General features: G+C 40.5%; 1 protein-coding gene across 1 annotated transcript in view; it reads left to right on the top strand.

The window, feature by feature from the left end:
- The first annotated feature begins 523 nt into the window (after positions 1 to 523).
- The window catches only part of SGPP1 (sphingosine-1-phosphate phosphatase 1), a 31,126-nt gene continuing 7,204 nt past the window's right edge, over positions 524 to 24,445 (top strand). Inside the window, exons 1-2 of the mRNA XM_061429079.1 lie at positions 524 to 1,402; positions 22,323 to 22,412. Coding sequence (XP_061285063.1) covers positions 707 to 1,402; positions 22,323 to 22,412 — 786 coding nt within the window. The 5' untranslated portion in view covers positions 524 to 706. The remainder of the gene's footprint in view (positions 1,403 to 22,322; positions 22,413 to 24,445) is intronic.

Raw genomic sequence — 24,445 nt, 5'->3', positions numbered from 1 at the left:
TGGGATCTATATCTTTACTCTCGTCACCACCAGTCAACTGGCACGTGGCTTTAAGGACAGCTCCGTAATTACTTGTAATTCCTTGAGTGCGTGGCAGTTACTTCGCTTTCATTCACCAATCACCATTTGATTCTGTGCCAGCAGGACGTCCGGATGCTTGGCCACTGGCACCGCCGAACCTGGCACCAGGATCGTGGCCTTTCCCAGTCAACGCCGGACCGAGAGAAGCCGGCAACCCCAGCCAGCAGGGAGCGAGGGCTGAAGTTGAAGAGGGGCGCGCAAAGTCCGGCCCGCCAAGCGCCGCGACGCCTGGTGGGTATTAATAAGGAGAACCTCCAGGCCGCCGCTCTGCAGAGCCTAAGCGCCCTCACGCCACCCGGGTGCGCTCGAGGCTGACCCGCGCCGCCGGGCCCCCTTCTCGAGAGGCCGTGGGGGCGGGGCCCGGCGGGGCGCGCGCCGGCGCGTGGAGGCCGGGGCGGTGGCGGAGCGCGCGCGGCGAGGGAGGGGCGAGCGGGGCGGGGGCGCGCGGCAGCCGCTGCGGCCTGTGGCGCCGTCACCCGGCAGAACCCAGCTGGTGGCGGGAGGTGCCGCTCGCCTTGCAGTTGCCGCTGCTGTAGGCGCGCCGAGACGGATCCGGACTGCGCCGGGGGCCGGCCCACCCTCGCGCCGCCGTCCTTCGCCCCGCGGGCCGCGCGGTTCCGTTATCATGTCGGTGGGGCAGTGGCTGGCCCAGCTGATGAGCAGTTTGCAGGACCCGCAGAAAGTGGCCCGTTTCCAGCAGCTGTGCGGGGTGGAAGCGCTGGCGAGCTGCACAGCCGCGGCCGCCGCCGACCCGAGGGAGGATGAGAAAGCGGAGGCGCACCTCACCGGAGAATCCCGGCGCAGAGAGCGGCAGCCGGGGCCGTCCGGAGGCCCTCCGCCGCCCGGGAGCGACCGCAATCAGTGCCCGGCCAAGCTGGGCGACGGCGGCGCCCCCAACGGCGTGCGGAACGGGCGGGCGACCGAGGTGGGCCCAGCCTCGCCGCGGTGCGCGGGGCTTCTGCGCCGCAACTCGCTGACGGACGAGGAGGGCCAGTTGGCCCACGTGAGTAACTGGCCTCTCCACTACCTGTTCTGCTTCGGCACGGAGCTGGGCAATGAACTCTTTTACATACTGTTCTTCCCCTTCTGGATCTGGAACCTGGACGCCTTGGTGGGCCGGAGGCTCGTGGTCATCTGGGTGCTGGTCATGTACCTGGGCCAGTGCACCAAGGACATCATCCGCTGGCCGCGGCCCGCCTCGCCACCCGTGGTCAAGTTGGAGGTTTTCTACAACTCTGAGTACAGCATGCCCTCCACCCATGCCATGTCTGGTACCGCCATCCCCATCTCCATGATCCTCCTCACCTATGGCCGCTGGCAGGTAAGGGTCCCTGTCCTCGCCCCGCACAGCCTCCGAGCCCTCGTTGCTCTCCGCAGTCGTTTGATTTTGGCTATTCCCTTCCCAGACTTCTCTTTCCACAGGTTTTCACGGTACCCGCTAAACAGGCCCTTTCCACCTTAAATAATAATAATGAAACGGTAGGGAAAACCTAAGACTTAGTCATCAAACTCTATTTTAATAGTAATGCTTTTCTTGGAACCTGAAGGAAATACCGTTCGTGGAGTAATACATTATCATCGGGCTTTAGTTGAGTTGATAAAAGGTTTTTAATTCTTATGATGCACAGACTATCATTATGATTAAGTATACCGTGCTTATAATTAATCGTTGGGTGACTAAGATTCACCCGTTTTATACGGTGCCTTTCCCCAGACTGATTTCTGTTTCAGGCGTAGGTAAAGTCATTGACTTTTTCTGGTGACAGTGTTTGTAAAATAAACATGGTCATTCAGGCAATGAAGTAATGAATTTTAAACGAAAGCCACCCTTAGTGGAAGTTAATGGAGCACCGCCTGAGTGCTCTTTTTAAGGGGTGTGGTTGCTAATTTGCTGATAGAGACAGTTTAATTAGCTTTTGGATCACTGATCTGTACTGTCAGTTGTTGAGCTACAGTATGTTGAATTAGCTTTGCAAATGCTTGGTTTTAGTTGGTCTTAAAAGTAGGAATCTTGGTCAGACCAGCGGGCTTGTAAAAATGGTAAATATGACAGCCTGACAGCCAGGGATGAGTGAGTTTTTAAACAGGAAAACTTTTATATTTTGCGTACTACTCCTGGCCTCCCATTTTTCGGTTTTTCGTGGTCTGTAAATGCAGATTTAAAAGTTAGATCTTTTTTATATAGAAGCAAAATTTGTTTTTAGACTGATGTCTGTTTTATCTGGTCACTTTAAAATTCTTATTGAAGTTCAGTTGGTTTACAATGTTGTGTTACCTGTCTTTTAAATTGTAAGGAGCTTTGTTCGTTCTGCAGACCAGTCCCTTAATTTAAGAATAAAGTTAATAACTATGAAGAATCTAAGGAATCAGACTTCTTGATTTCTTTTCCCCCCATTACAGCACAAAATTATCTTCTGAGAAATACACATCCTGTGTAAACTCTGTTACGGTAAAGTTACCTATCTCAGACCTAATTTCAGTATAGATAAACCCTTGTCCTCATAGACACTTCTGGGCAGTGCATCGCTTACAGACCGTGGAAAATGTGTAATGTGTGTAGTAAGAATGGCAGAATTATGAGGGAAGAGCGCCATGAATGTTTTTTCTTTTTCCCTATGCAACCTAAGGAGTTACACAATAATGTTCAGATTGTAAAGTAATGCTGCTTGTTTTGCATAATAGGTAAATGTCTCAAATGCACTTCATCTAAATACTTCAGAGTTTAAGATTGTCATTGAGTTATGATATTTACTGGCTAGCTAATGATGTTTCTCTTATTTTTATGAGATTTTCAGGATTCCGTAATGATAGAGCCTTTTTAAACTCCTCATTGAGTAGCTATGTTGCAAGCAATTAATTTTTAGCAGTCCAAGTAAGAGAAAGTAGTTTTTTTTCTCTTCATTCATTGAGAGCACATGCTAACAGGAAGTCTGAAAACAGTACCACAGGATGCATCTATCAGTATTTTAACACTTTAGGGTTATTTGAATTACCAGAGTATGCTTACAGTATAGTTTTTCAACAACCTAGTATATTTAATTCAAAGTTTGAGGGCTTTATATATCATACAGTTTTAGAATTAGAGCTAGTCAGGACTTCAAACGTCTCCTGGTCTCAAACTGTCACTTTACAGATGTTGAAACTGACCAGTTACAGTAGAATTAATCTTGTAAAAGTTGTTTATTCTTTTACATGTCCATTACAGGTTTGAATAAACTTCCAAAATTTGAGTAATTATTTGCCTTTGATTAGTTGTTTTGGAAAAAAGACTCCCTTACATGAAAGTTCTGTATTTATAAATGCTTGTAATAATTCAGTACAAAAAATCTAAACGACCTTTTACATTTTTTACTTTTTTTGTTTTAAAACCTTGTTATGAATTGAAAACAAAAGTACCTTGCTTTGCTTTAAGGTGTTTTGGTCCTCTTCTCTGCCAATTAGTATTGTAGTACTTAGGAGGCTTTTATTTCCAGAGTGAGTAATGAAAAAATGTATGTATGGCGAAGTGGGATAGGAATTAAACAGTGAAAGTCTAGTGTCATTCTAAGTAATAGCAGTTTTGGCTCACAATCGCTGCCGTCTGCTTGTGCTCCTGCTGCTTGTTCAGGACAGGTGTGTTTGTCTCTAAATGCCTAGGATGCTGAAACTTCTCTGGACACTTGAGTTATCTCCCTTTGGTAGGACATCTGCTTTACTCCTCCCTTCATGCCACTTCCTGTTGCTGCTTAAAATCTGGTCATGGTTCAGTTACATGAAACCTTTCAAATGAAACCTTCATGTTTGATTATTCATGTGTTCTTAAAATAACAGTAAGCCAGAAAAATTATTAGGGGCTTGCATCAACTGCAGTTCTATACTTTACCCCCAGAGATTCTGATCCATTAGATAAGTAAGGGGTATTGTGTTTTATTGAAATTCCCTAAATATTTTGGAGGAAAAAAAATGTACGTTCTTAAGTCCCATCCAGTAAAATTAGTATATTTGATCTTTAGGCTATATTTTATATTTCTCCAACATTGCTGTTCTTTTGCAGTTCTTTTAAAGGTATGTTAATAATACAAAAAGGTAAATTGAAACAGTATGGCTCCAAACAATTATTTGATATGCTGGAAGAATTTTTTCCAGTAATGCAGGATAAAAAGTGTTATGGCATTTCTCCAGGTATTAAATAGCTTGATCATATTTGTTGGAGTTTTTTGTAGCTGCATTGAGAAAAAGTAAGAAATAAGGAACATTAGATCTTAAAAACATAGTCTTTTGAAGAATAATATAAAAAGTAAAGCACTCCTTTTATATTTATTTCTGCATGTTCTTTCCAGAAATAAAAAGTCTTAATTTTTAAATAATATGGCATATATGAGTTCAAATTTTATACTTGACTTAATAACATTAAACCATTTTTAGATGAATTTCATTTTTAAAAAATTAGTGACATCACATGCTTTATAGCCTAACCCATTCCCAACTAGTCCATATGCTTTCACTACTTTTAAAATTATTATTAAAATAAATTATATTATTATCTTTATTAATATTTATTAAGGCTTTACTATGGGTCAGACATTGTTTGAAATGTTTATTACCTTATATAGTCTGCTCTTAAAACATGCCAGTGTTCGGTCTTACTGGTAATACAAGCTTACAAATTATGAAACTGAGATAGGGGAAGAATAACTTACTCAAAGTTATATAGCTAGTGAGTCACAGGCTGACTGTAAACTTATAAACAGACTCCAGAGCTTACAGAGAAAACTCTTCACATCATGCTTTGTCAATTTTAAATTGACTTTGCAGTAATAAAATTTTTGAAATAGATATGTGTCCTTACAATACAAAAGGGCAATACAGCTTTGATATGCCTTGACATACAATACATGTACAATAGTCACAAATATTTCTTTTAAACATAAGTTGTTGACTGAAACTAAATGCTGATTTAATTACCCTTCCTTTTTTCTATTTTCCTAATATGAATTTTAAAAATTAAGCATAATGAAGGCTTTGGGGAAAAAACATAAGATATTTATCATAATATCATTTATTGTAGATAATAAAGGAAACTATTTATGAGATCATGAAATGATAAAAGGCAAAGAAGTAAGAGTTAGAAGAGTTAGAAAAGTAGGTCACAAATGACAAAGACCAGAAAAGGCTTTAGGAGCCACAGGGAACTGATCATGATAGTAATTCTGGGAAGAAATACAGTTTATTAAAAAATGAAATTGGCTTGCTACTTTATTTCTTTTTACCTAGCCGATACTTGTGTTTGAAATGCACATTTTTCTGATTTTATACATGCTTATTAATAAATCTCAATTTTAAATTTATTTATTTGAATGGATAATAGATTGTTGAAAATCCAATGTTTACATAACAAATGTGAAGAGAAGAGTAGGGCTTCCCTCGTGGCTCAGCAGTAAAGAATTTGTCTGCGATGGAGGAGACTTGGGTTGCGACACAGAAGACTTGGATTCGATCCCTGTGTCGGAAGATCCCCCGGAGGCAGGCCTGGCAACCCAGTTCCGTATTCTTGCCTGGAGAATTCCGTGGACCGAGGAGCCTGATGGACTTACACAGTCTATGGGGTCGCAGAAAGTTGGACACGACTTTAAGCTACTGAGCACATACAGTTTTTCTTTTTGTTGTCACAGCTAGGAGGCTCTTTTCCAGAAGGTTTCATCGTTAGAAATTTCTGATTTAATCCTCTGGAGATAATCTTTACTTTGGTAGTGGTATATTTATATAGTTTGTTCTTCCTACAGATGGCAACATACTATACTGTTCTGGACCTAGCTTTTTTCACTTAGAAATATATTGTGAAGGTTTTCCTCTTCTTTTACCCAGCAGTTAATGAATACTAATTTTGTGCTTGTGATTGTTTTAAATGCCTTACGTGACTTTCAATCCCCAGAAAATCCCATGAGTATTGTCACTGGTTTGCAGAAGAAACTGAGGCAGAGGAAGTTAAGTAACTTGCCCAAAATGACTCTACAGGTACCTAACAGAGCCTGGATTTCAGATTCAGGCAGTCTGCCTCTGAAGTGACCCCATGCTGCTGTGTTATACTGTATCTCTGAATTAGCATTTTCCGTTGAGAGAGCAATCTGATTTTTGCACATGTGCGTGATGTCCCAGTATGTTAACAGCATAATTTATTCAGAACTTGACTATTCCATTACTGCCAATTCAAAGACATTCTCTATTCTTTTCCTACTAGATTGTTGGTATTTTACTAATTTTTAAAAACTATACCTCTTTGGTTTTCTTTTGTTTTTTTTTTTTTCCAAGTCCTTGCTCTACCTTCAAATAATGTTATACCAGTTCAGGTACAGCAATAGCATGCTTTATTTTCCCCTTTTCCCTCCTTTGTATTGTTGTCATACATTTTACATCTATGTTATAATACTCAGAGTACATTGGTATTATTTTTGTATAGTGTTCCAGGATTATTTCTAGAAACAGTTTTTCCTCCCCTCTTCCCTAACATCCTCCCCTTCTGGAATTTGTCTCGCATATGTTAGATTTGTTAAACACTGGTCACTGTAGATCACTAGTGCTTTGATGATGACGATGATGATGACTGCAGTGCTTTTGCTCTCTGCTTCATTTTGGATAATTTCTATTGCTATGACTTCAGATTCACTGGTTTTCTGCAGTGTCTAATTTTCTGGTAAACATCATGTAGAATGGGGTATGATTTTAGATACTGTATACTTTTATATCTGAAAGTTCCTATTGGATCTTTGGTCTAGTGTACAATTAATTACTTGTCAGTTTACTCCTTATAGGCTCACTGGAGTGAATCAGGAATAACCATAGTCTAGAGCTAAGTTAGCCTGACTGACTTACAGTGATAACCTTCTGAAGACTACCCAGTTCCCTCAGCTCTCTGCCTGATGGGAAAGCGGTTGCAGGCCTGTGTAAGCTCTGGGAATTGCATGGTCGTCTACTACTTTCCAGTAGCTTTCCCCCAGCCTGGTGGACTTTTGTCCCCTGTGTGCACAAGGTGGTTCACAGCCGGCCATTTGCAGAGACCCCCCTCACCTCCACGGAGTTCTTGCTCCATGCAGAGTCCTGTTTCCAGTACACTCTTGAAAATTATTGCTGCTTCGGTCCCTGGGAACTTCTGTTTCTCCCTCTGTAGCTCAGTAAGACTGTTGGACTTTGTTTTGGTTCCTCTTCTCATGCAACAGCCTGGAAACTCCCTCTAGCAACAAGCCAGGGCAATCAGAGGGCTCTTTGCATTTGTTTTCCCTTTTCTTATGAATCACAGTCCTGTACTATTTGTTTCCAATATCTGAAAACAGTTCTTTCATATAATTTGTCTAGGTTTTTGGTTGTTTTTAGTGCAACAGCTTTTCCTACAACAGTTAATTGTTTATGGGCAGAAACAGATATCTTTTTACCTCTACTGTTTTGTGGTGTTTTTTTTTTTTTTTAATGTATATAAAATACAACAGCTTCAGTTCAGTTCAGTTCAGTCGCTCAGTCGTGTCCGACTCTGCGACCCCATGAACCGCAGCACGCCAGGCCTCCCTGTCCATCGCCAACTCCCAGAGTCCACCCAAACTCATGTCCGTTGAGTCAGTGATGCCATCCAACCATCTCATCCTCTGTTGTCCCCTTCTCCTCCTGCTCTCAATCTTTCCCAGCATCAGGATCTTTTCAAATGAGTCAGCTCTTCGCATGAGGTGGCCAAAGTATTGGAGTTTCAGCTTCAACATCAGTCCTTCCAATGAACACCCGGGACTGATCTCCTTCAGAATGGACTGGTTGGATCTCCTTGCAGTCCAACGGACTCACCCTCAAGAGTCTTCTCCAACACAACAGCTTACTGAGATGTAATTCATGTACCATACAATTCACCCATTTAAAGTATACAAGTCAGTGGCTTTCAGTATATTCATAGTATTGTGCAGCCATCACCACAGTCAACTTTGGAACATTTTCTTCATCCCCCAAAGAAACCCCATCCCCATAGTCATTGCTCCCTATTTCCCCCCAATCTCTCGGCACCTCTAGACAATCACTAATCTACTCCATAGATTTGCCTACTGTTGTCATCTTGTATAAATAGTATGTAGTCTGTTGTGAATAGCTTTTTTCACATGGCGTAATGTATTAAGATTCATCCATTTTGTAGCATGTGTCGGTACTTCATTTTTATTGCTGAGTAATATGCCAGTGGTAAAGAATCCACCTGCCAGTGTAGGAGACAAAGGAGAAGTGAGTTTAATCCCTTGGTCAGGAAGATCCCCTGGAGGAGGAAATAGCAGCCCACTCCAGTATACTTGCCTGGAAAACTCCGTGGACAGAGGAGCCTGGCGGGCTGCAGTCCATGGGGTCACAAAGAGTTAAGACACGTCTTAACCGAGCACGCATGCATGCAGGCCAATGGATGAATATACTGCTGTTGTATGTGTCTTTTCATCTGCTCATGGACATTCGAGTTCACTTTTTATGCTGTGGTGTGTGCTTAGTTGCTCAGGCTTGTCCGACTCTTTGTGATCCTGTGGACTGTAATCTGCCAGACTTCCCTGTCCATGGGGATTCTCCAGGCAAGAATACTGAAGTAGGTTGCCATGCCGTCATCCAGGGGATCTTCCCAACCCAGGGGTCTAACCCAGGTCTCCCACACTGCAGGTGGATTCTTTAACAGCCGAGCCACAAGGGAAGCCCAAGAACACTGGAGTGGGTGTACTATCCCTTCTCCAGGGGAACTTCTGACCCAGAGATGGAAGCGGGATCTCCTGCATTGCAGGCGGTATTCTTTACTTGCTGAGATACCAGGGAAGATTACCTTCATTAGTCTACCAGTGGAAAGTACCATGAAGGAAAACATGCTAATTTAATTACTTTTTTGATTATTTTTCTTTTTAGTATAGAAAATATAGTTTATAATGTGCTATTGAATGAAGAGGATTTTATATTTCTATGCAACTTGAATTGCTTTGTATGAAAAAGTATATATTACTTTTAAAAGCTTAAGCTTCAGAATCCTTACCTAATAATATTTGTTCTAAAACAAGTATTGGAAATTCCTTTTCCTGAGTTTTGTTAGTTAAGTTACTCAGTCATGTCTCTTTGCGAGCCCATGGACTGCAGCAGGCCAGGCTTCCCTGTCCATCTGTCACCAACTCCCGAAACTTGCTCAAGCTCATGTCCAGTGAGTTGGTGATGCCATCCAACCATCTCATTCTCTGTCATCCTCTTCTCCTCCTGCCTTCAATCTTTCCCAGCATCAGGGTCTTTTCCAATGAGTCAGTTCTTCGCATAAGGTGGCCAAACTATTGGAGCTTCATTTTCAGCATCAGTCCTTCCAATGAATATTCAGGACTGATTTCCTTTTGGATGGACTGGTTTGATCTCCTTGCAGTCCAGGGGACTGTCAAGAGTCTTCTCCAACACCACAGTTCAAAAGCATCAATTCTTCAGCGCTCAGCTTTCTTTATAGTCCAACTCTCACATCCATACATGCTGCTGCTGCTGCTGCTAAGTCGCTTCAGTCGTGTCCGACTCTGTGCGACCCCATAGACGGCAGCCCACCAGGCTCCCCCGTCCCTAGGATTCTCCAGGCAAGAACACTGGAGTGGGTTGCCATTTCCTTCTCCAGTGCATGAAAGTGAAAAGTGAAAGTGAAGTTGCTCAGTCATATCTGACTCTTAGCAACCCCATGGACTGCAGCCCCAGGCTCCTCTGTCCATGGGATTTTCCAGGCAAGAGTACTGGAGTGGGGCATCCATACATGACTACTGGAAAAACCATAGCTTTGACTAGATGGACTTTTGTTGGCAAAGTAATGTCTCTGCTTTTTAATATGCTGTCTAGGTTGGTCATAGTTTTTCTTCCAAGTAAGAAGTGTCTTTTAATTTCATGGCTGCAGTCACCATCTACAGTGATTTTGGAGCCCAAGAAAATAAATTCTGTCACTGTTTCCCCATCTGTTTGCCATGGTTGATGGGACCAGATGCCATAATCTTCATTTTTTGAATGTTGAGTTTTAAGCTCCCTTTTTCACTCTCCTCTTTCAGTTTCATCAAGAGGCTCTTTAGTTCTTCTTCGCTTTCTGCCATAAGGCTGGTGTCATCTGCGTATCTGAGGTTATTGATATTTCTCTCAGCAGTCTTGATTCCAGCTTGTGCTTCATCCAGCCTGCTATTTCATATGATATACTCTGCATATTAGTTAAGTAAGCAGGGTGACAATATACAACCTTGACCTACTCCTTTTCCTATTTGGAACCAGTAAACCTGAGTTTACTCAACAGGATTTTCAGATTTCGGTTTATCATGGTGAATTCCAGAGATGCTCTTATTAGAAATAATGTTTGACATAGCCCAGGTTTGGGGACAGAACCGAGTGATACCATGGCTTTTGACCCCAGGTTATCTTGAATGAGATACTGTAAGTGGCTAAAGCCTTATGTTTACTTCATTCAGCAAGTATTTACTGACTGCCTTATCATGTAGACACTAGACAATAGTGAAAATAAATACTATTATTTTAAGTACATATAAGTATTTGTAGTATATATGTATATAGAGAATGTATACAGAATATATCTTAATGCATAAATGTAGCCTGTGTCAAAGATAAGGGTTGTTCATTTCTTTCAGTAAAGTGTTGTAGCTATTTTATTCTTTTGGGTGTATTATAAGTTAAATTGTTTTCTTACTTTCCTTTTCAGACTGCTTACACTGATGTGTAGAAATAAAACTCTTTTTTGTGCATTGATCTTGTTGTACCTTGCAACTTTGTTGAATTCATTTCTCAACTCCAGTAGTTTTTTTGGATTCTTTAGGATTTTCTGTTTCTAAGGTCCTGTCTTTGTGAATAGAGATAGTTTTGAAGTGAAGTCGCTCAGTCGTGTCCGACTCTTTGTGACCCCATGGACTGTAGCAAACCACGTTCCTCCGGCAACTGGATTTTCCAGGCAAGAGTACTGGAGTGGGTTGCCATTTCCTTCTCCAGAGGATCTTCCCGACGCAGGAATTGAACCCGGGTCTCCCAAATTGTAGAGATAGTTTTACTTCTTCCTAATTTAGATATTTTAAAATTTCTTTTCCTTGCCTAACTGCTCTGGTTAGAACCTACAATACAATGTTAGATAGCATTGGTGAGAGGTAAACATCCTTATCTTGTTCCTAATCTTGGCAGGCAAGCTGGGTGGGACCTTTCAGCCATTGAACGTAATAGTATCTGTGGATTTTTCGTAAGTGCCCTGTATCATGTTTAGGAAATTTCCTCTGTTCCTAGTTTTTGAGATCTTTCATTGTGAGGGAGTGTTGATTTTGTCAAATGCTTTTTCTATATCCGTTGAGATGATCATGTGTTTATTTTGCTTTGTTTTTACTTCCTTCTGTTAATGTGTATGACACTTAATTTTTTTGTTGAACTACCCTTGTATTTCTGAGGTAAATAACCATTTGATCATGGTGTGTAATACTTTTAATGTGCTGTTAGATTTTGTTTGCTAATACTTTGTAGAAGATTTTTGCTTTAGTATTCACAAGGGCTAGTGGTCTGTAGTTTTCTTGTGCTGTCGTTTTCTGGTTTTGCTATCAGAGTAATAAAAGCCTCGTTGCATGTGAGGAAATATTCTCTGTGCTTCTGTTTTTTGGAAGAACTTGAGAAATATTGACACCGAATCTTTTTTAAATAAATGTTTGGTGGAATTCACCAGTAAAACTGTTTGAACTTAGGTTTTTCTTCGGAGGTTTTTGATTGCTGATTCAGTTTCTTTACTTGTTTAGATTATATTTCTTCTTGAGTCAGTTTTGGTAATTTGTGTTTCTCTAGGAATTTGAATTTCATCTAGGTTATCTTAATTTGTTAGCATATTAACTGTTAATAGTTTTCTCTTATAATCCTTTCTATTGCTGTAAGATCGGTAGTAATGTTTCCACTTTGATTTCTGGTTTTAGTTATTTGCATCTTCTTTTTTTTTTTGTCCGCCAGGCTGTAGTTTTGTCAGTCTTGTTCTTTTTAAAGAAACAACTTTCAGTTTTGTCGATTCTCTTGTTTTACTACCCTGTATTTTGTATTTTTCCACTCTTATCATTTTATTACTTCCCTCTGTTGCTCACTTTGCATTTAGTTAGCTCTTCTTTTTCTAGTCCTCACTGTAGAGTTGTGAATGGTTTCTTTTGTTTTAATGCAGGGCTCCACTGCTATACATTTCCCTCTGAGGGCTGCTTTCATTGTATTACATGACTTGTATTATATGTGTTTAGTTTCTGTTTGTCCCTATTTTATAATTTCCCTGTGATTTCTTATTTGGCCTATGGTTATTTAAGAGTAATTTAATTTTTTCATATAGTTGATCTTCATTATTCATGGATTGTTTGTAAACTTAGCCCATGCAATAAAATTTGTTACCCAAGAATCAGTACATTCAGACTTGCAGAATGTGAAAAATTTGAGTCAGCTGGCATACATGTTCCCAGGCAAGGATGAACAAGGCAACAATCTGCTTTCTTGTTTCAACCATTATTTACTGTGGACGGTCCTATTTGCTCTGTTCAGTGCAGTGTTTTTCAAGTGTTCATGCTTTTTGTTGATGGTTTTACTATTTAAAGTCAAGTGAAAGTCACTCAGTTGTGTCCCACTCTTTGCTATTCCATGAACTGTAGCCTGTGCATGGAATTCTCCAGGCTAGAATACTGGAGTGGATAGCTGTTCCCTTCTCCAGGGGATCTTCCCATCCCAGGGATCGAACCCAGGTCTCCCGCACTGCGGGCAGATTCTTTACCAGTTGAGCCACCAGGGGATGGTCCCCAAACTACAGTGCTATTTCAGTTCAGTTGCTCAGTCATGTCCAGCTCTTTGCGACCCCATGGACTGCAGCAGGCCAGGCTTCCCTGTCCCATCACAAACTCCTGAAGCTTACTCAAACTCATGTCCATTGAGTCGGTGATGCCATCCAGCCATCTCATCCTCTGTCGTCCCCTTCTCCTCCTGCCTTCAATCTTTCCCAGCATCAGGGTCTTTTCCAGTGAGTCAGTTCTTCCCATCAGGTGGCCAAAGTAATGAAGTTTCAGCTTCAGCATCAGTCCTTCCAATGAATATTCAGGACTAATTTCCTTTAGGATTGACCGGTTTGATCTCCTTACAGTCCAAGGGACTCTCAAGAGTTTTCTCCAACACAGCAGTTCAGAAGCATCAATTCTTGAGCACTCAGCTTTCTTTATAGTCCAACTCTCACATCCATACATGACTGCTGGAAAAACCTTAGCTTTCACTAGATGGAACTTTGTTGGCAAAGTTATGTCTCTGCTTTTTAATATGCTGTCTAGGTTGGTCATAGCTTTTTTTCCAAGGAGCAAGTGTCTTTTAATTTCATGGTTGCAATCACCATCTGCAGTGATTTTGGAGCCCAAGAAAATAAAGTCTGTCACTGTTTCCATTGTTTCCCCATCTATTTGCCAGGAAGTGATGGGACCAGAGGCCATAGTCTTCATTTTTTGAATGTTGAGTTTTAAGCTCCCTTTTTCACTCTCCTCTTTCAGTTTCATCAAGAGGCTCTTTAATTCTTCTTTGCTTTCTGCCATAAGGCTAGTGTCATCTGAAGTTATTGATATTTCTCCTGGCAGTCTTGATTCCAGCTTGTGCTTCATCCAGCCCAGCATTTCACATGATGTCTTCTGGATATAAGTTAAATAAATAGGGTGACAATATACAGTCTTGACGTACTCCTTTCCAAATTTATAACCAGTCTGTCATTCCATGTCTAGTTCTATTACTTCTTGACCTGCATACAGATTTCTCAGGAGGGCAGGTATGGTGACCTGGTATTCTGGTATAAAGTGCTGTTTAATGTCCCTAAACACAAGAAGCCTGTGATCTACTTTACAAAGAAAATATACATGTGTGAGCTAAGATTCATTCAGGCATCAGTTACAGTTCTTTTGGCCATGAGTTCAATGTTAATGTATCAATAATATAGTACATCCAGAAAAGAGAAGAGGAAATTCACCCATGTGTGTGTAAGGCCACTCTGGAAGTGCAAAAGTAGTATTTGTAGTGTCTGATGAAGTTTTGGAAAACTTGGGAAAGTGGCTGAATTTGTGGATTCATGAGATGATAACCAGTTAAAAAAAAAAAAAAAAGAAAGAAACCATAGTAGACAGCATTGATCTGAGACCGAAAGCCAATGAAACCATGTTACACAGAGCAAGGAAAATATTAAATTCTTCTCTTATAGTGCTGACTGGCCTGCACATTTCAAAACACTACACAATATTAAAAATGTTAAACTTTCAATAATCCTGAATCAAGATCAAGAGGCTGTGGGCTGTTCTTTAGATTATCTGCCAAGTGTTAGGAAAAAGGCTATGTGGAAAAGCAGGTTTTCAGTGCTAATGAGACTGGCTTGTAGAACTAGTTCTCCAATTCTGTGTTTGCTTCAGTTGTTTTGGGGCTTTGGTGCAAGTATGTTTATAATTGTTAAATCTTCTTAATGAGTTGATCCTTTTATCAGTGCACATTGTCTGTCCTTTTGTCTTTGGTAACAATTTTTGACTTGAAGTCTATCTCGTCTGATTTTAGTAGAGACACTTAGCTCTCCCTTTGGATACTGTTTGTGTGAAATGTTTTTCCATTTGTTCACTTTCAACCTATTTGTGTCTTTGGATCCAAAGTGAGTCTCTTAAGCCACATAGAGTTGGAGCAATGTTTTCTTATCTATCCTACCAATCTCTGCCTTTCATTGGAGAGTTTATACCATTTCTATCTAAAGGAATTAACCTGTAAGGAGTAACTTTTGGTATTTTGCTATTTATTTTTATGTGTCTTTTGCCTCTTTTTGCTTATAATTTCCTACATTGCTGTTTTCTTTTGCATTTGAGTTTTTTCTTTCTACAGTGTACCATTTTTATTCCCTTATTTTATGTGTATATTTTTTGATACTTTGTGGTTACCATGGGAATTATAATTAATAACTAGATATATTTTTGAAGGTATAACTGACACTTAGTGAACTCCGGGAGTTGGTGATGGAAAGGGAGGCCTGGTGTGCTGCAATTGATAGGGTCGCAGAGTCGGACACGACTGAGTGACTGAACTGAACTGAACTGATGATGGATACGAATGGGGAAGCCAAGATTAACAACAAGGTATTGGGCCTGAGGATTGAAACTGTGGGGAAGTCTTTTAGCGGGAAGGAGATAACCAGCTGGTCAGAGGTGGAGATAGATTGGGGATATCAGATTTAGTCCTTTTACACTGGAGATGCCTTTTAGACACTGATCACATAAGCAGTTGGATACAGAAGTCTGAGGTTCAGTAGAAATGTCCCAGCTAGAGGTGGAAATTTGAGTCATGAAAGTATAACTTGTATATAAATCCTTGGGACTGGATGAAAATAAGGAAGTGAGCATAGATTGTGAATTGGGCTTACTGATACTGAGTTGTGAATTAAGCGGGGAACTAACAAAGATGCCTGAAAAGGAGTAGTCTATGTATATTTTATATATTTCTAATAAATTCTGTCATTTTTTAGGAAAGGATAATTCCACATGAATCTGTTTTCTTTCCAGTTATGTCTAATCGAGAACAGTAGTCCCTAAAATAATCAGTTCAGTTTGGTCACTCGGTCATGTCCGACTCTTTGCGATCCCATGAATCACAGCACACCAGGCCTCCCTGTCCATCACCAACTCCCGGAGTTCACTCAAACTCATGTCCGTCAAGTCGGTGATGCCATCCAGCCATCTCATCCTCCCTCGTCCCCTTCTCCTCCTGCCCCCAATCCCTCCCAGCATCAGGGTCTTTTCCAATGAGTCAACTCTTCGCATGAGGTGGCCAAAGTATTGGAGTTTCAGCTTCAAAATCAGTCCTTCCAATGAACACCCAGGACTGACCTTCTTTAGGATGGACTGGCTGGATCTCTGTGCCGTCCAAGGGACTCTCAAGAGTCTTCTCCAACACCACAGTTCAAAAGCATCAATTCTTCAGCACTCAGCTTTCTTCACAGCCCAACTCTCACATCCATACATGACCACAGGAAAAACCATAGCCTTGACTAGATGAACCTTTGTTGGCAAAGTAATGTCTCTGCTTTTGAATATGCTATCTAGGTTGGTCATAACTTTCCTTCCAAGGAGTAAGCGTCTTTTAATTTCATGGTTGCAATCACCATCTGCAGTGATTTTGGAGCCCCCCCAAAAAAGTCTGACACTGTGTCCACTGTTTGCCCATCTATTTCCCATGAAGTGATGGGACCGGATGCCATGATATTCGTTTTCTGAATGTTGAGCTTTAAGCCAACTTTTTCACTCTCCTCTTTCACTTTCATCAAGAGGCTTTTTAGTTCTTTTTCACTTTCTGCCATAAGGGTAGTGTCATGTGCATATCTGAGGTTATTGACATTTCTCCTGGCAATCTTGATTCCATCTTGTGCTTCTTCCAGCCCAGCATTAGTAGTCCTAATTTTAGAGACAGTTCAATATAAAATTAAAAGGTAGTTTTAATTTGGATATTCTTAAATATTAAATAAATCTGCCAGATGAATTGGTTATTATGCATCATCTTCCTCCCCCAACACAATCCCACTTTAGGAGTATTAGTTTTATCTAGTTTAGTTTTTATTGTCATTAAGACATGTGGTATTTCTTTTATCTGGTTAAAAGATTACTTGATAAGGTACTTCTTTGCTTTGATACTGTAATTATACTGAATTCTGTTATTCTCTGGGGAATAAATGTGAAAGTCATGTAATCAAAACTGGATCAGGTCTTCCCCCAAATATGTTTCTTTCCACAAAAGAAATCTAGGGAAAATATTCTGAAGATGGAGACTAATGGTTAAAAAAACATCAACCAATCAATGAAAATAAAAGTGACTTGTTCTTTTCCCAAGTAATCAAGCTGGTTTTAGAAAAGGCAGAGGAATCAGAGATCAAATTGCCAACATCCGCTGGATCATAGAAAAAGCAAGAGAGTTCCAGAAAAACATCTATTTCTGCTTTATTGACTATGCCAAAGCCTTTGACTGTGTGGATCACAATCAACTGTGGAAAATTCTGAAAGAGATGAGAATACCAGACCACCTGATCTGCCTCTTGAGAAATTTGTATGCAGGTCAGGAAGCAACAGTTAGAACTGGACATGGAACAACAGACTGCTTCCAAATAGGAAGAGGAGTTCATCAAGGCTGTATATTGTCACCCCGTTTATTTAACTTATATGCAGAGTACATCATGAGAAACGCTGGACTGGAAGAAACACAAGCTGGAATCAAGATTGCTGGGAGAAATATCAATGACCTCAGATATGCAGATGACACCACCCTTATGGCAGAAAGTGAAGAGGAACTAAAAAGCCTCTTGATGAAAGTGAAAGAGGAGAGTGAAAAAGTTGGCTTAAAGCTCAACATTCAGAAAATGAAGATCATGGCATCTGGCCCCACCACTTCATGGGAAATAGATGTGGAAACAGTGTCAGACTTTATTTTTGGTGGCTCCAAAATCACTACAGTTGGTGACTGTAGCCATGAAATTAAAAGACGCTTACTCCTTGGAAGGAAAGTTATGACCAACCTAGATAGCATATTCAAAAGCAGAGACATTACTTTGCCAACAAAGGTTCGTCTAGTCAAGGCTATGGTTTTTCCTGTGGTCATATATGGATGTGAGTTGGACTGTGAAAAAGGCTGAGCACCGAAGAATTGTTGCTTTTGAACTGTGGTGTTGGAGAAGACTCTTGAGAGTCCCTTGGACTGCAAGGAGATCCAACCAGTCCATTCTAAAGGAAATCAATCCTGGGTGTTCTTTGGAAGGAATGATGCTAAAGCTGAAACTCCAGTACTTTGGCCACCTCATGCGAAGAGTTGACTCATTGGAAAAGACTCTGATGCTGGAAGGGATTGGGGGCAGGAGGAGAAGGGGACGACAGAGGATGAGATGGCTGAATGGCATCACTGACTCGATGGACGTGAGTCTGAGTGAACTCCAGGAGTTGGTGATGGACAGGGAGGCCTGGTGTGCTGTGATTCATGGGATCGCAAAGAGTCGGACACGACTGAGCGACTGATCTGATCTGATCTGATCTGAAAGGTACACTGGAATGGGAGAAATGCCTCTGCATCTAGCTTGATTGCATTCCTCACTCCATTTAAATACCTTGGAGATAGTAAACCTAAATAAATGTGGATTCAGTTCAGTTCAGTTCAGGTCAGTCACTCAGTCGTGTCCAACTCTTTGTGACCCCATGGATTGCAGTACACCAGGCTTCCCTGTCCATCACCAACTCCCAGAGCTTACTCAAACTCATGTCCATTGAGTCGGTCATACCATCCAACTATCTCGTCCTTTGTTGTCCCCTTCTCCTCCCGCCTTCAGTCATTACCAGTATCAGGGTCTTTTCAAGTGAGTCAGTTCTTCGCATTAGGTGGCCAAAGTAGTGGAGTCTCAGCTTCAGTATCAGTCCTTCCAATGAATATTGAGGACTGATTTCCTTCAAATGTGGATTGAGTTAAGTTAAATTCAGTTTCATTGTTCCCATTAAATAATGCTCCTTATCCCCTACCTTCAGTCCTAGCTTTTGAGAATCAATAAATTAATTTTTCTTCTATCTGTCATGTACAGAGAATTCCCATTAATAACTTTGTACATTTTTTAATTCCTTATGGGATCTAAGTAAAAAAAGAGAAAGAAGAAAGAATCATAGGAGACTTGTATGGTGGTTGTGGTGGTAGTTTTTACTTCTTTGACCCTCCCTGGCTAGTGAAGAAAAAAAAAAACAAGACCTGAGTACCTGCTCCAGAGACTGAAGCCACTGTCATGGTCTCTCACCCAGAATATAGCAACAGCTTCCTAACTGGCCTTCCTGCTTCCACCCTTGCTCCCTTATTGTCCAGTCTCAGGACACTGCTCTGCTCAGGACCCTGCAGCGTGGCTCCCCAAGGTCACATTTCTTACACAGGCCTCTCAGGCTCTTCTTGGTCTGGTTGCCAGGACCTCTCTCACCTCTCCTCCTACCTGTTCCGGCCACACAAGCCTCCTTGCTTGTTATGTTTCCTCATTAGAGACTTTGTTCTTCTTGCTTCCACTTCCTCGTGTATATTCTTTCCTCAGATATCTGGTTGATCAGTTCACTTCCATCCAGTCTTGCCTCAAATCTTAGTTTGTCAATATAAAGCCTACAATGGCTATCTTCTAAAACTTTAAACTGCCCCCCCCATAGACTCCCATACTATTACTTATCCTTATCCTATTACTGTTTTACTTACTATAAGTGTGGTTATGCTGTACTAATGATTTAACCCTGAAAACACCTTAACAACAAAAGCTTCTTTCTCATCTGTGCTTCGTATCCATTATGGGTTAGCAAACAACTCTGATCCACTTAGAACCTCAGAGACCCGGGGTGAGGGAAGTTTGCCCATCTGGTGATACACGTCAGCATACAGCCTCCAGTATCACACCTGTAGGAAAGAGAGCATTCATAGGATGATTAAAAGTGGCACACGTCACCTTTTTTCCCAGTTCATTGGTCAAACCAGGCACATGGCCCCAGTCTAATTGCAAGAAGAGCACAAGGAATATTTGATGAACATTACTGTTTCAGCTCTGTATGTGTGTGTGTGTGCGCGCGTGCTCAGCTCTGTATGTGTATGTGTGTGCATGCGTGTGCGTGTGCATACTCAGCTCTGTATGTGCGTGTGCACGTGTGTGTGCGTACTCAGTTGCTCAGTTGTATCTGACTCTGTGACCCTGTGGACTAGTGCCCACCAGGCTCCTCTGTCCATGGAATTTTCCAGGCAAGAATACTGGAGTGAGTTGCCATTTCGTACTCCAGGGGACTGTTTTAGCACCTGTTCCCTTTTCATTTCTCCATAGTACTTACTATTTTTAACTATATAATTTGTATATTCTATATAAAGTATCATTTATATATTTACATATTGTATAATTTGCATATTTTATGTTTATGATTAAGTTGCCTTTCCTCAGTAAGAATTTAAGCTTATGCTCCTAGAAAACCTCACTACTTACAACTTCTTGGACATAACCGTTCTTCATTCACTCCTACTGTTTGTAATGTCCTCTATCATTTTTACCCTGTGCTCTTTTTTTCTGTAAAGATTAAATCCTACTCATCTTTTGAGACAATTTGAATCATACTTAGTTTGGGAGACTTTAAAGTTCCGTGCCTTAGACTCCCTCTATCATGGCCCTTACCCTCTTTACAGGATTACTTGTCTGACTGCATCATTAACCAGGTTCCTCATGCGTATTGGAAAACGTCTGAAGGAATACCTGGAGCCTAGAAAAGGATCTATGAGGATCTGAAAAGGATAATATAAGTAGGATGAAGAGATGACAAATCAAGAAATATTCAGAAAGTAAAATCAGTAAGACTTCATTATTGGTTGAATATGAGCGATAAGGAAGAAATCAAGGATAATTCATGCTTCTCATTTAGATTATGATGCTTCCAAATGAAATAGGGAAAATGAGAGGAGGAGCAAGTCTAGTTGGTAGGGTGATGAGCAGGGTTTGAGGTATAATGGGTTTAACTCTGTAAGGATCTCAAGTTGGAGATATGTGCAGAGGCTGGCTAAATGGTTCTTAATCCAAGGACATACATAGGTCTTCAGCATGCTGAGTAGTAGAAGAAAAGGTGAAACTGCCAATAACTACCGAGGCCAGAACCCTTAGTTATACTAATGTTTAAGGAACAATGAAGAATGTTTTCTTGTGTGGAAAACACAGAAAAAAATAGATGGTGAAAGGGGCACGAGAGTGTGATGCTGTCAAAATCAAGGTATTTAGACATTCAAGAAAAAATATTTGGGCCATAGTAAATGCAGTGTGAGTGAGCTAAGTTGCTTCAGTTGTGTCCGACTCTTTGTGACCTTATGGACTGTAGCCTGTCATACTCCTCTATCCATGGGATTCTCCAGGCAAGAATACCAGAAGTGGGTTGCCATGCCCTCCTCCAGGGGATCTTCCCAATCCAGGGATCGAACCTGCATCTCTTATGTCTCCTATACTGGCAGGCAAGTTCTTTATCACTAGCACCACCTGGGAATCCCCTAGAGAAATCAAATCAAAACAACTATGTACTAAATCTTGACTTCTCTTGCAGCATTAATTAATTCCTTTCTTTTAACCTCACTTTTTATTGAACCACTTTGAATACTTAATGAATTGAACCATCTTGGCTTCAGTTTCATTGGGAGATTTGAAGTAATCAGGCACAAACTGTCTCAAATGTGCCCCTTCTTCTTCATTTACAAACTTAAGACACGCCCAACCATCAGTCATTTCCTTTTTCCCTCTAGTATTAGGAGCTTCAAAGTCACCTCTAGTTAGTACTAGAGGCGTGCCACTGATACTGAAGTGAAAGCGAAGGTCACTCAGTCGTGTCCGCCTCTTTGTGACCCAATGGACTATACAGTCCCTAGAATTCTCCAGGCCAGAATACTGGAGTGGGAAAGATCCCCCTTTCCCTTCTCCAGGGGATCTTCCCAACCCAGGGATCGAACCCAGGTGTCCCGCATTCTGGCCAGATTCTTTAACAACTGAGCCACAAGGGAAGCCCAAGAATACTGGAGTGGGTAGCCTATCCCTTCTCCAATGGATCTTCCTGACCCAGGAATTGAACTGGGGTCTCCTGCATTGCAGGCAGATTCTTTACCAACTGAGCTCTCAGGGAAGCCCAAGTGATACTAAAAGTCATCTGCATTTTAAGTTTTTTCCCTCTTTATGGCTTCCTGCTTCCAATATCCCACCAAAATTTTTCGCACTATAGTTGCTATTTGAAAGTATTAATGGACAACAAATTACATGATGTTGAACATTGAAGAAGATGGGGAAATGGCAAACAGTAGTAGTCACTGATGGAAGTGAGAGGGAAATAATGCCTCCTCCCCAGGGAAGCAGTGACACTAAGCTGGGCCAGAGTCAGGTGCTTTTCCAGAGCCACTTTCATTTTGTAGTTATAGTAAAAGTATGTCTTTTATTTGTTTTTCTTCTGTAGCAGGCCAGTGATTGAGTCTTTACTGTAGAAGCAAAAATGAGCCAGTTCCCACAATAAAGATGTCGAAACATTAGATTTATTTGTTCATTCATGCAAAAGTATTTCTTGAATGTCCGCTATGTGCCATGCTTAGGCTTAGGTGCTGGAAATATAACAGAAAGTAAACACCATACTTCTTGTTCTCCTTGAGTTTTTATCTGCTTGTTTATATTTAACCTGATTTATCTAACTAATTTTACTTTTTTTTTTCCCCTTCAGTATCCTCTCACCTATGGACTGATTCTTATTCCCTGCTGGTGTTCTCTAGTTTGCATAAGTAGAATTTACATGGGAATGCACTCCATTCTGGTAAGGAAAATGTTGTGTTCATATTGCTTTGTTTTTTTCTAAAATCAACATGCAATTTTATAATTTTTAGTCATTTTTAAACTTCCTGGAAACTTAAGTGAGAAAATATAGTTATTGTAAATGTTTTTTTCTTGCAAAAATAGCAACAGGATGTTTTGCAAAGTTTTAAAGTAGTTATAATATATATATTTAATATATATAATATATATATATTTCATAGAAACAGTTCCCAGCAATCACAAGAACCAAGTATTGTTCAGGATAACATTTCTCCCTCCGTCCAGGTTCACTGTTATCTTCTTATTCATTTTCTTCTATGCCTTTCCTACTGCTGAGTCAAAACTGACAATGTAAATTCAGACACCAAGGAGCATTACTTGTAAGTGAAAACCTAGTGAATAGAAATTAGGTGAACTAAAACTCTCCTGGTGCCACTTGTTTTTTAATATTAAACTCTAGTTTTCTTCTTGCCCAACAGTATTTTAGGGCTTATATCAGATATTTTATTTTGAGAATGCAGTTCAGTTTCAAAAGCAGTGGCGCAGGAACGCTGTATCTTTCAGCTATACCTCCTCACTTCCCTTCCTGTTCATCTGATTGACATTCCCTAATTCTGGCCCGCACCATCTCTAACTAGGGTACTGCAGCAGCGTCTTAATTAGTAGCTCCACTTCAAGTGTGACGCTGCTCCATACAGTGTTCAGCCTCCTATTGTAGTTTACTGTTCAGAACGCAAATATGATACTATATTGAATGACCTATGTTTGTTCAAATGTGAAGGGTGTTTCTTTATCTTCACATTGTTAGGAATGCCTTAACCTCCACATGGAATGCTGTTTTCACTTTCTTTGCCTAACTATCAAATCCATTGTTCATGATTCACCAGAAAATATTATCTCCTAAAGCCTTGTTACCTTCTCCATCTTTCTTTCTCAAGACTGGTTAGGTGGCCTTTCTCCCAGAACATCTTGAGCATAATTCTGGCATAGCACTTATGCTGAATTGCAGTTGCTTTTTTATTTATCTGTCATCCCCACTAGACAACAAGCAATATGAGAAAAATAACTCTACCCTCATGTATAGTGTGGTGTCTCTTAGAACACTCTGTGAAGGTATTATGTATTATATTATAAAGAATCAGAAGAAAGATGGAGAGAGAGGGACGAATTCACGGAATCCAAAAATTTATAAAGGGTTATATCAAATTTTTCTTGTCCTTAACAAATGAACACTTTTAGAATTTTCTACTCAAAAATGTCTCATTTCATAGCTGAAAAATATTGGATTTCTGTTTCTTCCTCAGATTACTTACCTCCAGCAGCTGCCCCTTCACTAGTAAATTTACGAAAGTCCCAAATGCTATGTTAGGAAGCAAACTATTTGTGTTTTATTTTTTATAATTATTTATATTAAGGCAAATTATGAATTGACATATAATTTTATCTTTCTGACTAGTCTGTAATAATTTTATAATAGACCAATTATCACCTTTTTATATCAAATCTAATATTAGTCACAAGAAAATGTTTGCCATCTCTGTGCCTCATTAAAGTTATTCCCTTCCACTCTCAACTAACAATATCGCACCTGAAAAACTACCAAAAGATTATGAACTAAGAATGATAATATTATCCCTAGATTCATTATCATCGTAAAAGAAGAATTAGAATCTTACTATATTGAAAATATATAATCTCAAACATGCTGTTGTTCAAAGGAAATATATAGTGGATTGATTATTCAAGCTGAGTTCAGTTCATGTTTTTGATACTGGATAACATCTGTGCTTGAATCAACTGAAGTAAAAACAATACTGATGTATTATTAAATTGTAAGTCTGATAACCTAGTCTTCTTTTTCTTGTTCTTTTGGCCATACTGCATGACTTGCAGGATCTTAGTTCCCAGACCAGGGATTGAACCTGGGCCTGGGCAGTGAAAGCATGGAGTCCTTATCACTGGATCACCAGGGAATTCCCCAACCATAGTCATTTAATTATTCAAAAGCATCCTGTCCCATAGAATATCTTTATC

This window comes from Bos javanicus, chromosome 10 (assembly GCF_032452875.1).
Source record: "Bos javanicus breed banteng chromosome 10, ARS-OSU_banteng_1.0, whole genome shotgun sequence".
NCBI classification, from domain to species: domain Eukaryota; kingdom Metazoa; phylum Chordata; class Mammalia; order Artiodactyla; family Bovidae; genus Bos; species Bos javanicus.
This window is presented reverse-complemented; position numbering and strand designations above follow the sequence as displayed.